At 39.2% G+C, this 13,836-nt stretch overlaps 1 protein-coding gene and 2 pseudogenes across 1 annotated transcript; 2 read left to right on the top strand and 1 right to left on the bottom strand.

The window, feature by feature from the left end:
• The first annotated feature begins 2,716 nt into the window (after positions 1-2,716).
• LOC149099126 (uncharacterized) lies at positions 2,717-3,778 on the top strand. Its single transcript, XM_089276760.1, has one exon. It carries the CDS (start codon positions 2,732-2,734, stop codon positions 3,776-3,778), a length of 1,047 nt encoding a protein of 348 aa, XP_089132886.1. The 5' UTR covers positions 2,717-2,731.
• A 3,647-nt stretch (positions 3,779-7,425) lies between these two features.
• Positions 7,426-10,179, top strand: LOC149099125 (uncharacterized; annotated as a pseudogene).
• Positions 10,180-11,188: 1,009 nt separating this feature from the next.
• On the bottom strand, positions 11,189-12,925 carry LOC149099124 (uncharacterized; annotated as a pseudogene).
• Positions 12,926-13,836: the final 911 nt, after the last annotated feature.

Raw genomic sequence — 13,836 nt, 5'->3', positions numbered from 1 at the left:
GACTTTAAGGAATGTGCAAATTACGGAGTGACAAAACACTTTTATATTCATTTATTAATTTCCCCTGAAATACAAGTTAAAATGTGATGCAGTTGTACTCCACTCCTGCCTACTTCTCCAGATCAATGATTGAAAATAGTTTTAACATAAGAGATAGGCAGAAATGTCGGCAAACAATATTCGAAGGTGAGGTAACTTTTCGCTTCGTTATTGTTGACCAACCGTAGTATATGCATATTCAATTGCTGTGTGTGAACACAAGCTACGCAAATTTGCATATTACGCACTAGTGAAATCATGGAAAATCCTTTGACAAGATCTTGAAAAGTGGTTCAGTATACTGTCAGTTAAATGAATACATCTCTACTTCACTGTTTTTTTGAATGAAATGTCCATTTTACAGACGTTAATAACCTAGGAGTCCTTGACTTATTAGTTTGCATCTCGGTTCACTGACAAGCGCATTCTTCTTTAAGCGCAACAATCTACGTCGGTAGCTATAGGGTCGAATCTTAATTGTTTGTTTCACTTTCCTCATATATTTATAAATGCTTGATCCATTCTAAGTTTATAATTTAGATGTATTTCGTTCCTCAAAGATGAAACTCAAAGAGCAAAACAATTTTGTATTCAGAATGGCCATTGAGGAACACGGCCAGATTACAGGCGACCTCTGGCATGCGTGTGTTTTTATTAAAATCCACAAATATATGACTAGTTCACCAGTTTGAAGCCTCAACAATCTTCTTCACGTCGTTGTAGAACGAGGTTTAGTTTGCTATTGGTTTAAACAAGTCTCTATTTCAAAACGCGATGCCTTTAATTTACTGTGTAATTTTGTCACCTAAAGTTTCATCTGGGACTTGTGTCAGAGGGTCGTTCGCATTCAAAATAGTCAGATGGCTTCCAGCTTATCCCAAATTTGTGCCTTATGCAGTACCTTGACAATTTCAAGCTTTCCACTAGAGATAGAGAAGAATATACAGGCCATGAAAATCTCTAGGTTTTTACAGTAGCGGTGAACCCGAGATCGAAGAATCATCAATGGCTCCCTGGCTTTAGCTTCACACAGATCAGCCCACTTCTTTGGTCTTTTTCTCGTTTCTGGTAGAGTTTCATCAAGATAGAGGTATTGAATGAAGAGGAATAGTCTATTCTACACATCCTGTATTGCTATGGCCTCTAACACACACTATCACATGTTTGCGTACATTCCTCTCAGAAACAAAATATTGTTATTCCCAAAGTGATGTCAAAAACCAACTCATCCCATTCTCCGCTATTCCTCGGTCGTGAACATGGAAAAGGGCAAATTTACAAACTTTAAAAATCCATAGGAAATGAATGAAATAGCTACAACAATAACTTTTTCGCAGTGGTGATCTTCGCACTTTGCTTGGCATCATGTATAAGTTGCCAAACATGCAGAACCCTTGTCTTCCCTTGTGTTCTCAAAGAACAAAACTCTCCATCTGAAACAGTGCCTGAAGAGAAACAAACATTGACTTGTATAAGGTAATAAAGAAATTCCATTCCTCAATTACTCTAGAGTTACAAACAATACCTAGACTTAGGCAATAAATTCAAAATTTCACACTGACAATCAACTTGAGAATGCCAAGACTGCCCAGAGTATTTTGCCCAATTTCACTTAAGAGTCCCTGTCCATAAAAATGGAAAATAACTCGGCAATGGTCAAAAATTCGATTTCGCTCATATTTTCATGGTAGATAGGCTAGGGCATGACAAAAAGTACTGGATAGTTTTTTTGGCAAAATATCCTTTTATTTCAAAGAAATATGCAAATTACCAAATTCCGTTAAAATCGTCATTTGATGCACCATTTTATTAAACAAGTTTGAGAGCCTCGCATGCAAAACCACATCATTCTTCCATCTTTAAAACACTCAAATATTTTGTGCAATGTTTAAATGTGTACTGGCTTGCTTTTAGGGAATGTTGCGTTGTCTTTTTGGGTGCAAAATAATTAAATTTCGAAGACATGTATTTCAGTCACTTAAAAGTACTTCGTAAATATAATTGATTTTCACCATGTGTGAAACCTTCGAATGGATTAAGCTTCTGGTGGTTGAATCGCAGAAGGATGGTCTACAGATTCTTGTAAAAATTTCTTTGGGCAAATGATTCTGAGTGACGCGACAGCTTTTCAAAGTATGTTCAAAATGCAAATATTTGATCATTCCCTCGTTAAATTTCAATTTACGGGTTAGACGTATATTTTAGCATGCGCCACATGACTTGACCAATGTTTAGTTGAAATAGACACAGAGCTGATAATTTTGAAATGTTCTAACCTCATTTGCTGTAAAAGGCAGGTCCAAAGCCGATTTGACGTGTTTCTCTCACCATTCGTCGCACATAAAGCAGAAGTTTGCTTTTGTTTACATAACGTCCGATGTACATCACCAACTGTCAACTTATTTAATGGTCGAATACCATGAATCTGTGACCCTCTTTCGACATGTTACACTATGCACATTCGCTTGCACCTTTGTATGTTTTAATCATATACACTTGCACCTTAACTGCACTATACAACATTGTCACGCACGTATCCAGATAGCATGTATTTATTACTTGCAGCAACTTAATAAATTCAGTTTTTGAATGTGTTACCGAACGACAAACATGGTGGCAGCGGTGGGATCTTTTTAGTAATCTAACGGATCTAGTGCTTTACCGACTCAACTATTCTTCAGTCTACAGCGATATGGCTTCGAACACCCCATTTCCTGAGTTTAAGACAACAGGAGATGACAAGCACGACCTGGAAACATACATAGAAGATTTGACAGATTACTGCATCATGCAAAATTGGTTCGATCCATCGAAAGAAACTGACGCACTGAAATGGACCAAGCCTGATAAAGCCATGGCATGTCTCCGGGCATCTCTATCTCCGGCAGTGAGAACAGTTTATAAATACAGCTTGGGTTTGGATGAAGCCAACCAAAAGAAGCCTCATTGTCTTGTCGCCGCATTGAGAGAGTATTATGGCGCTAGCGTTGGAGTGTCAGGGGAGTGGCAAAAGTTTCTTCGTTTGCTGCAGAACGAAAACGAATTGATTGCTTCCTGGGAGACGCGAGTGCGTAATCAAGCAACACAGTGTGAATATGAAGACTTCGCTGACGAGCTTATGAGGGACCAATTTATCGCCAGTTTAACGTCTGATACTCTTCGAGTGAAACTTATCGGGAAAGGGCATAAACATAAAAACACTGCCCAAACAAAGGTTACGCTACGAGAAGTTGTCGAAGTTGCCAAAACGTTCGAAGCGATTTTGTTCGCGAATCAGCTCATGAAAACTGCCAGGAACACACAACAGGAACAAGTGAATTTTACGAGCAAATCAGCATTTGCAAATCCGCGGCAAAATCTGAAACCAGTACAGCAATTGTCACAGTGTTTCTGGTGTGGCAGCAACCATCAACAGCCCCGTCAACAGCACTGCCCAGCATTTGGCAAAAGATGTGGAAAGTGTGGGATCTCTGGTCATTTCGTGCGCGTCTGTAGAGGTGGAGCAAGGCGACAAGGACGACAGCAGCAATCAAATTTTGTCGATGAAGACAACGGTGAAGAAGCATTTGTGGTGGATTGCGAGACACCCTCACAACCTGCAAGGAAATTCTTTGCCCATTTACATCTCATACATGGAGAAAAAACAAAAGTTCCAGGGACCAAATGGTCGCTACAACTACACTCGCATGCCATTTGGGATCGCCTCGGGACCGGAGGAGTATCAACGGCACCAACATGAATTCTTAGACGGCTTACACGGGGTAATAAACATTGCCGACGACGTCTGTGTTTTTGGATGCGGAGATTCAAAAGAGGAAGCTGACATCAATCACGATAAAAATCTTACAAGCCTGTTAGAAAAGTGCAGCAACCATGACCTGCGACTTTCGGTGAAGAAATTACAGTCACCTTTATGGGGCACAAGCTTACCGACAAAGGCGTAGAACCCGATCCAGCTAAAGTAGCCGCAATTACAGAGATGCCAGCGTCCACTGACAAATCTGGGGTACAGCGATTTCTTGGCATGTGCCAATACTTAAGCAAGTTCTGCCATAACTTGTCAGAAACAGTTCTTCCATTGAGGGACTTGACTAAGGACTCTGCATTCCTGTGGTCAAACAATCATGAAAATGCATTTAACTTGGCAAAGAACCTCATCGCTTCAGCAACTACATTACGCTACTACGACGCAACCCTTCCCGTGACGCTACAAGTGGATGCATCTGAAGATGCCATCGGTGGCGTATTGCTACAAAATGATCAACCTGTTTGCTTTACATCACATACCCTCAACAGCACAGAGAAGAACTATGCCCAAATTGAGAAAGAGTGCCTTGCAATCGTCTCTTGCATGGATAAGTGGCACCAGTACCTATACGGAAAGCACGACATAACGGTACATACAGATCACCAGCCACTTGAGACAATATTCAAGAAGCCTCTCAACAAAGCTCCTCGCAGACTGCAAAGAATGATGCTGAAGTTGCAAAGATATCAGTTCACTGTCCGATACAAGAAAGGAAAGGAACTCTACGTTGTGGACACCTTGTCTCGTGCAGCCGTCACTGGTCAGCCCTCCTCCACTGCCAAGCGAGAATGCGAAGTGTTCCGTTTGGAAATAGCTGAGATGGATCTTGAACCAAACCGAGTTACACCCGACACACTCAAATTAATAAGATGAGAAACCGCCAAAGACCCAGTTCTAGCAGCCCTACACACGGTGGTATTGAATGGGTGGCCTTCAGAAAGAAAGGAAACCCCAGAGCACCTGAGACTGTACTGGAATTTCAGAGATGAAATTTCAGTTTATGATGGTGTCCTCTACAGGTCCCATCAAGTTATTGTTCCAGCCACTCTACGAGACGAGATGTTACAGAAAATACACAAAGCACACCAGGGAGCTGACAGCAGTATAAGATGGGCACGCGAGTCCCTGTTCTGGCCAGGAATGCAAGCAGCAATCAGAGAAAAATGTTTATCATGTGGACTTTGTGCCCAATACCTAACTGAGCGACTGCAAGAACCAATGAAATCCCATAAGATACCCACTAGACCGTGGTCCAAAATAAGTGCTGACCTTTTTCAGCTGGATGGAAGCAACTACCTCGTTATGGTCGACCATTACAGCGACTTCTTTGAACTAGACCCCCTCAGCGGGAACACATCAGCTAACACAGTTATTCGAGCCATGAAAAGACAATTTGCTCGACATGGAATTCCAGACGAGTGCATAACCGATAACGGCCCACAGTTTGAAAGCCATGAATATTCACGTTTTGCTCGAGAATACGGTTTCATCATACGCAAATCATCACCACCATACCACAGCCGAGGAACGGAAAGGCGGAGTCCACAGTCAAAATTGCAAAGAACATTCTGAAAGTCTCGCCATGAGGACCCCTATCTGGCCCTCCTAGCATACCGAAACACACCCCAGCAGGGATACAATTACTTGCCAGCACAACGCCTAATGTCTAGAAGACTGCAGGACATCATTCCCACAGCTCCGCGTCAACTTGTTCCACAGACAGTGTCTGCAAGTCTAGTACAAGAAAAAATTGCGGAAAGAAAACAGAGATCTAAGGCTCAGTACGACAAGCGGGTGTCGGCGCCGCTAACCGAGTTCTCAAAAGGAGAAAAGTGTATGTGAAACCTAGGCCTACGAACAAACACCAACCCTGGATCTATGGGGAGTTAATTGGAAGACCCGCACCAAGGTCCTGCCTCGTGAGCACAGCAATGGGACCAGTCCGGCGAAACCATGCACAAATCAGGGAGGCAAAGGCAGAACCTGCAGTGGGCAACTATGATGAAAAATTGGACCGATTGGAAACTGCATCCCTACCATCTGAAAGTGGACAAACAGAGGAAATGGATCAGCCGTTGGACCAAGAGCCTACACCGCCACCTCGCCGTTCAACAAGAGAACGTAGACTTCCCTCACGATTCAACGACTTCCTTATGGAATGAACACTTTAATGACTTTCTTGCAGAGATGTAAAGACTTTGTTTACATGAACACTTTAGTTTAATGACTTTCTTGCGGAGATGTAAGGACTTTGTTTACTCATGAACAGTTCAGAGAAATTATGTTTAGGTCCACTATATAATGGACATTCTATTATTGATTTTATCTTCCGAAAGGGGAAAGGTGTTACACTATGCACATTCGCTTGCACCTTTGTATGTTTTAATCATATGCACTTGCACCTTAACTGCACTATACAACATTGTCACGCACGTATCCAGATAGCATGTATTTATTACTTGCAGCAACTTAATAAATTCAGTTTTTTGAATGTGTTACCGAACGACAAACAGACACATATGATCACCACTGCATCTAAGTCAAAAATGGCTAAGTCATTTGTAGATAGTTGCTTGCTTTGCACTACACCAAAATATTATGTTTGATCATCATGGTTTGATGGCTCGAATCCTTGCTTCCAGCGGTTCCTTGTTCGTCGCGCAATGCTGTCATCCCATTTTAGGGGGTAGGGGTAGGACAATTTCTATCCTCATACATAAGGCTCTGTAAGGCTGGGAACCACTGGAAGCACACAATCGTGTTGAGTAGGAAGAGATTAAATTAAGGAATGAGACAAATGAATAGTTTACCATTGCCCCTGTTTTTATCTTTTACTCGACCACCGTTACCTACATGCCCTGGGTAATACTGTAACGCTAAACTCATACCTAGGTCTTTTCGCGCTGTGCAATTATGTTTGGTTTACATGTAATACAGTGGGCTACCCCCGGGGAAATGGGTGGTGACCGTTTAATGGGGCTAGCCGCTTAAATAGAGGTTGGTGTACCTTGAATATTTAATTTTTCACTATTGGGTTATAAATTTCTTGGTGAACATGGAGTCAATTCAAGACAATCATGATAGACATGTATTTGAATTATCACTCGTCATGCACCTTCAATTCCAGACTCTTATCTGCCATCGCCCTTTCCAAAACAGAGTTTTTAAATTTTGGGTGGCCACTTAATAGGGGTAAAGACAATAATGAAACCCTTATCGGAACGACCAAATGGTGGCCGCGGAGGTAACCAGTCAATAAGTGTTTTATTTACAATATTTTACTGACAATAAATTTGGACTGTATTGACAACAGTCCTTTATTTTCTGTTACAAACATACCAATGCCTCACCACTAGGCAAACAAAATACGCCAAATAAAATGGCATGGCCAGGGTTATTTACTGACATAATTACTAATTAAATATAGTCTGTTTTTCTCACGAATTAGACATGTGATTTCCTACTTTTATTTCAGTTAGTTCTTGCTTCATTGATCTGTAATTTGTTTCATGGCGATTTTGTTAAAATTCTAGTGAGTACAGGCACTAGCTTTATCAGCTGTTGTCTGAAACATCAAAATGTACAACAAACGTGATTTGGACCAAGGCCAAGTACACTATAGAATACGATTATATAAATATACACATATTATTATATACATGAACAAACAGATGATTAAGTTGTTTCATTTATCCTGAGAGTGCTCTATACAAAATATATCAAAATGTGCAGCATATGGCGTGACAGCATTGTGTGACGAACAATAACGGCTGTAAGTCATTGTGCTGCGCCGACACACTTATCAGCAATGGTCAGCAGTCGAACAAACGTATTATTTTGGCGCAGTGCAAAGCAAGCAACTATCTACAAATGACTCGGCCGTTTTTGACCTAGATGCAGTGATGTTCATATGTGCAGAAAGATGGTCACAGATTCATGGTATTCGACCAATAATAGGCTGACAGTTGGCGATGTACATCAGACGTTAACCTTGTAATAACGACATGGATCGACTCTCTTTTTGTATATTTCCCACAAAGCAAGGCCCACAAATGGAACAAAAACAGACTAGAGTGCTCAACAATAGAGTTCTTTGAACATACCGCATTATGCAAATTTGAGAAGAGACTGTCGCGAACTTTTACATTTTACCTGTGTGAACCTCGATTACCCAGAAATTTTTTCCATATTATTATAGTAGAAACGACACTCTTTCGCACAGTACTTGTTTTAGTTCCATATCGGACATACCAAGATGCGTTTTAAGCCCGTAAAACTACGCAATTTTTGCCGTTTTCATAGGGGCTTTAGAAGGCAATTCTTCAACGGTCGACGGAATCCTTCAAAATTCTCAAAAAATTTAAAACTTCCTATTGTTAGATAGAAGAAAAGTAAAGCTCTTATGCTAAGTTTACCCCAAGTTCTCGTTTTGCAAATTGTTTCGATGCGAATACCGAGAACTTTGTCGATTTTCCAGATGTTTTTTGCGTATTTAATGAGGCAAAAAGCTATATTTTCGTTTTTTGCGAATTTCTTGAAAACTTTAAATTCTAAGAAAATCGGAATAATATTTTCGAAAGTGGCTCCCTAAAAGCGTTCTTTAGGCAAAGTTTCAGGATCTTCGATTTTTCTATCCTGGCCAGCCATTCTCAATATTTTCAGTCAGTGACTCTTAATTTTTTTTAAAGCAGTTTGATGTTTATTATTTTCCATTGTTTCCGATATTTATCATAATGAGTATAAAGCAATGGAAAATAAACATCAACCTGGTTTAAATAGGCCTTCTTCACAAGTGTTACACCATCAATGCAGTAGGATACATTTTAACACTCAAATACAACAAAAGAACAAGGAATTTTATTGATAGTCATTTCTGTGGTAGCTAATAATAATAATAATAATAATAACAACAACAATAATACAGTTATTTTTATTTCTATTTTTATTTCTTTCAAAAACAAAATATAATAATAACAATAATAACCACCACAACAATAATCATCATCATCATTATTGTTATTGTTGTTATTATTATTATTATTATTATTATTGTGGTTCTTTTTGTTGTTATTAGTAACAGTTTATTGTAATTGTTTTCCAACAGCTCATATATTCCAGATTCTTCAGTGGAAAGTCTGATGTGGATACCTGTACTATGTTTGCAGACCATACACTTATCAACAGGAGGAATGTGACTGGTGACACACATTCATCACACCATGCAAACAGGGACTTTCTGTCTGTTGTCTTCCAATCCAGAGTAATTGCAGCAGCTATGAAAGTGTTGGGTTTGAAGACCAGTCAGGCATGCCTACAAAGCATCAATTACCAAATTTTGAACTGTTGAGAAAATCAGAAAAGCTTGAATGTTTGCATGAGCTTGCTGCTAAGGTTGTTGATGAATTTGTGTCCCAGAGCAGTTCAGTGGTGAATGACATTATAGACAGTGTTTTAACCCAGCAAGGAAAGGATAATCTTTTACAACAACAAGAACTAACACCAGAAGGAAGATTTCCATGCAGGTTTCCTGGTTGTGACATATCATTTAAGTACAATGGAACGAGCAGGAGAAGTCATGAACTTTCCCATGAATCACCAGTACAGCTTGAAGACCAACCCCCAACCCTAACCCCTTCAAAGCCTGTTTCACCTCCAAAAGAAACCAAGGAAAGCGATGATGTATTCAACTACAACTGTTCATTGTTGACTGACAGTTTTCTTTTTTTAATGTCCTTGATGGAATCAAAGAAGGGGATGGGGCAAGAATTTTACAGCAGTATAAATATTTTATGCTTTACTGCAAAGCAGATAGGGCACACAGCACTAAGTATGCTCTCAAATGTTTGTACCAGTTTTTTCTTGTTTATGCTGTGTTGTCACCAAGGGACTCTGAACGGTTTACTTGGAACCAATCAGTAAATAATACTGGTCAAAAGGGTGCAAACATTCCACTGGATGAAGATACTGAACATAGTAATAATTTCACCAAGCAAGGTATCAAAAACCTGGGACCTAATTTGACAGAGGGGGCTGTTCAACGGCTATCTCATGCTCAAAAGTCATCAAGATCAATTCTTGGAAAACTTGATGAAACTATCAAGCGCTCAACAAAATCAGGTCAACACTCACAGGGATCTACAGCAAGGGATTTTGACAAGCTAGTAAAAAGGGCAGTCCAATTTGACATCTCAGAAATTGAGGGAAGGACCTACAAACACTTCCATGACTTTCAAAGGGACAGATTAGACTCTGTTAACTTAAAGGCCTCAAGTGTATATCAGTAGATCAACAAACACAAAAGATATATTACTTGGGGAATCAGAGCCAGATAAATATGTTTCCTGCATCATTCCAATCTTCTCCTGTGACTGAAGGCTAGAGAGAACATGTTTCTCACTTGATTTTTCAAATAATGTAAATTACATTTGGGCCCAGTTAATGTGGATACATGTATATATGAAAAATATCCTCAGTGGAATTATTTAATTAACAGATGAGGCTTCCAACAATTTATTTCAATATAATTATGAGTCATCCATAGTGTTGTTTTTGCTTTGGATGATGTTTTCCATAATGGCAAATGCAAGCAAAGATGCCAATTCACAAAATGTTGGGACACTTTTAGTTAATAAGCAAAAACTAAGGCAAACATTTCAAGTGTATCTTTCTATTATAATAACCAGAAATTACTTTTTTATTAATTAAAGCAAGCAGTATCACTATTCTGATGTATTCAGTGACAAATATTGTCTATTTTGCTTAATAAGGAATCTTGACCTTTAAAACTTGCGTATTAAATGCAAAAGATGAGATATTTGCTTACCTAATAAATGTGATAAAATGAACTCTAGAAACATTTTGGAACTCTAGAAACAAATTTAACCCTATTATATGCTTTTTTATGACATTGCTTCCATATATAAAATGAGTTAAGAGCAAAGCCAGTAGCTGAAGTCTTCTAAAAGTGTCAATAAAATTATTAAAAACTTAGATAAATAATTATTCAAATGACACTAGTCACTGAAATTCATTGCCTTAATGATTTCTAAAGCAGCTGATGGTAAACCAGCCTCAATTGATCCATCTGGAATGTGTTCCTCTTAAAACATTGAACTGTGCAGTTGGGACAATGATAAATTGTCGACAATCATGTCAAAGAGTTCATCATCCTAAAGAATCTCATTCCACTCATTCAGCAATTCATCTTCTCAAACTCATTAATTATTCATGAGCTGATGACCCAATCAGCTCGCATCAATTGGGTCAGGTGCATGTATGTTGATACCCAATGAACATACTGATCAACACACGGTAGATTAGTTCAAAAACTGATCAAGACACTGATCAAGAAACTTGAATTTTAATCAGTCTTAATTATAATTCTAAATACAGCATTTTTCCCGCTTAAATCATTGCTTACAACAACAATACAGCAACATATTCCTTCTTAGACATCGTTACATTAATTGTACAGTTTTTGAATTTTCCTTTCTGGAAAACAACATCCGTTAAAGATTGATCCTGTTTCTCTGTGGTAAAACATGTAGTTGTACTAACAACACTTGGACCTAGGATCTTTGAAACTTTAGACACATTTTCTTCTGTAGGCTTTTCATACTGCAACAATGCATTAGAACGATGCCCCAACCTTTCGCGAATCAATTTTTCTTCAACCCCAGAATTGAACAGGGAGGAAACACAAGTAACGCGCAAACTGTGAGCGATTTTGCGTTTAAAGCCTGCCGCGTCGCACATGTCAGGCAAAATCTTGTTCAAGCTGTTGATGCCTACGGGCGCTTTATCGAATGCGAACCTAGTTTTTGATGGCTTAAAGTAAAATGCAGTAACTTCCTTTGCATGAGTCTCAACTAACCCTACATACAATCTGAATATCTCAACAAGGCACGGCTCGTGCTTTTCCTCAATAGAATGACAAACGTGCTTGACCACTCGCGGCACATACTTTAGATCACAAAGACCTCCATGATAAGTTTTAGAGGTATTTTCTTCAAACTTAATAAAATTTGGACCAATTTCAAAGTTGTTTACAACAATATTTCTGTGATCTCCCCCCCACAACCCAAAAACTTTTCCGTTGTAGAAATAGATCGTGTTCAATAACGACTTAGCTGATGTAGTTCCCAGCAATTTCTTTTGCCAGAATACTGCTTCTTCTTGCTCGCTCACAAACTCCTTTTCCTCTTTCTTACACTTAATGTGAAGCCCTTCTCGAACGCCATTCTTCATCTCGGCATCTAAGCAACGTCGGAAAAGGACAAACCTTCAAAAAATAACACACAAAATTAAAGTCCTGAAACAGTGCATTTTAAATTACTAACCAATTCGCTCTAAAAGTTGTCAAGTACCTTTTGTCACTAGCGTCCAGAGGATTCAAAGCTTCTGATCCATTTTTCTCCTCCAAATAATGCTTGAGGGCACAAATGATACCATAAACAGACTTCGGAGGGTATCTTTCATCGGACTTTTTAGCTACCTCCATCACAAATTTTGACAACCAATAGTTCAGCGACAGAGCGTCCATTCCAGCAATATCTACACTCACAGCGGTAACATTGTGTAAATTGTAGTCCTTGAAGAGACCGCCACAATCTAATACCGGAACTTTAACCTCTCTCAACCTCTGCCATTCGGCAAAAATGTTCACAGCCCACTTGTTTTTATACTCAGTTGAAACTGGAACAGCATCATTCACCAAAACATTTTCTCGAGAAGAGGTTTTTGGACCTCAAAAACGTTCTGATCTCCACTCGATCTCCATCATGCGGCATAATGTTAATTTATTAAAAATTCAACCTTTAAGACTTGCCCACATGGCCGCATATAAAAGATTCATTTCATTTACCATATGAATAAAAAACAGACAATAGCCTATTGAGCACGCCTACTAATTACCTATTCTTCGAAAAAAATTCTCATGCTACTTTGAGAAGCCAGCTCAAAAACTCGTGCTTCGTTTTTCATCACGGGTTCCAAACACCTCGAAACAATAAAAGCACTCCGCCTTCGGCGTCGTGCTTTCATCTGTTTCTCGGTGTTTGGAACCCCTGATGAAAAACTCGCACTCATTTTTGATCTATTACATCAAAAACATAGTCATCGTCATTGTCATCTGGTGAAAGACAATGTGACTGTTTGTCCTCTTTGAGATCTTGAAACACATCATTGATAACTGACAGGATTTTGCAAGCATGCCACTTATCCCATATCTCAATAAATTGATAAACATCTGATAATGTGAAAAGCATTCCTAAGTTCTCAACAACTTGAGATATCTGGTGGTCTGTAAATCCTAACATGAACTGCAGATTAGTAACAGTTTTAACATCACCATAAGCAGTTGTGTTGACTAATTGTCTGACTACTGATTTGTGATGTTTTGTCAAACTTTCTTCAATGATTTTCTTTTTTTCTGGAGGCACTTCCCTCTCTCTCACAGGATACAAACTTGTTTCTTCAATTTGATGCGCAGGGTACTTGGCATATGTACCACAATCTGTCATTCCACATTTACACCCAACTGAACAGTTGTCAAAACAAAGATGAGCCTTTTCTGGTTGCATCAATGCTGAATCAAAATGTCTCATAAATGCTTGTCTCCTGCATTCGCTAGTTTTAATGAATGATTTCATCTGCCCTTCGACGTGGTTTAGGAGAATCCCATGGTACAAAATATATGCAATGCTTTGTTCTCCATCTCTTCCAGCTCGTCCTGTCTCTTGGACGTATGCTTCCATTGTTTTGGATGGTCCAAAATGCATAATTCTGTGAACTCCTTTGCAGTCCACCCCCATTCCAAAAGTAATAGTTGCAATTAGTAGACGTATTGACCCACCTTCTGACTGGAAGGAATGGAGAATGTTCTGTTTGTTGGCAGCAGGTGTGCATGAATGTAGCATCTCTACAAGGACATTTTTCTCATTGCCAGCATACAAGTTCTGTCCTAGCATATCTTTTATTGTTCTGTAAAC

The sequence above is a fragment of the Orbicella faveolata genome, unplaced genomic scaffold, assembly GCF_042242905.1.
Source record: "Orbicella faveolata isolate gen_17 unplaced genomic scaffold, um_ofav_v1 contig_46, whole genome shotgun sequence".
In the NCBI taxonomy this organism is placed as follows: domain Eukaryota; kingdom Metazoa; phylum Cnidaria; class Anthozoa; order Scleractinia; family Merulinidae; genus Orbicella; species Orbicella faveolata.
The sequence above is the reverse complement of the archived record's forward strand: the minus strand, read 5'-3'. Positions and strand labels throughout refer to the sequence as shown.

Bases quoted from the DNA above. Each gene is read 5' to 3' on its own strand.
- LOC149099126 (XM_089276760.1), top strand. From the start codon at position 2,732: ATGGCTTCGAACACCCCATTTCCTGAGTTTAAGACAACAGGAGATGAC.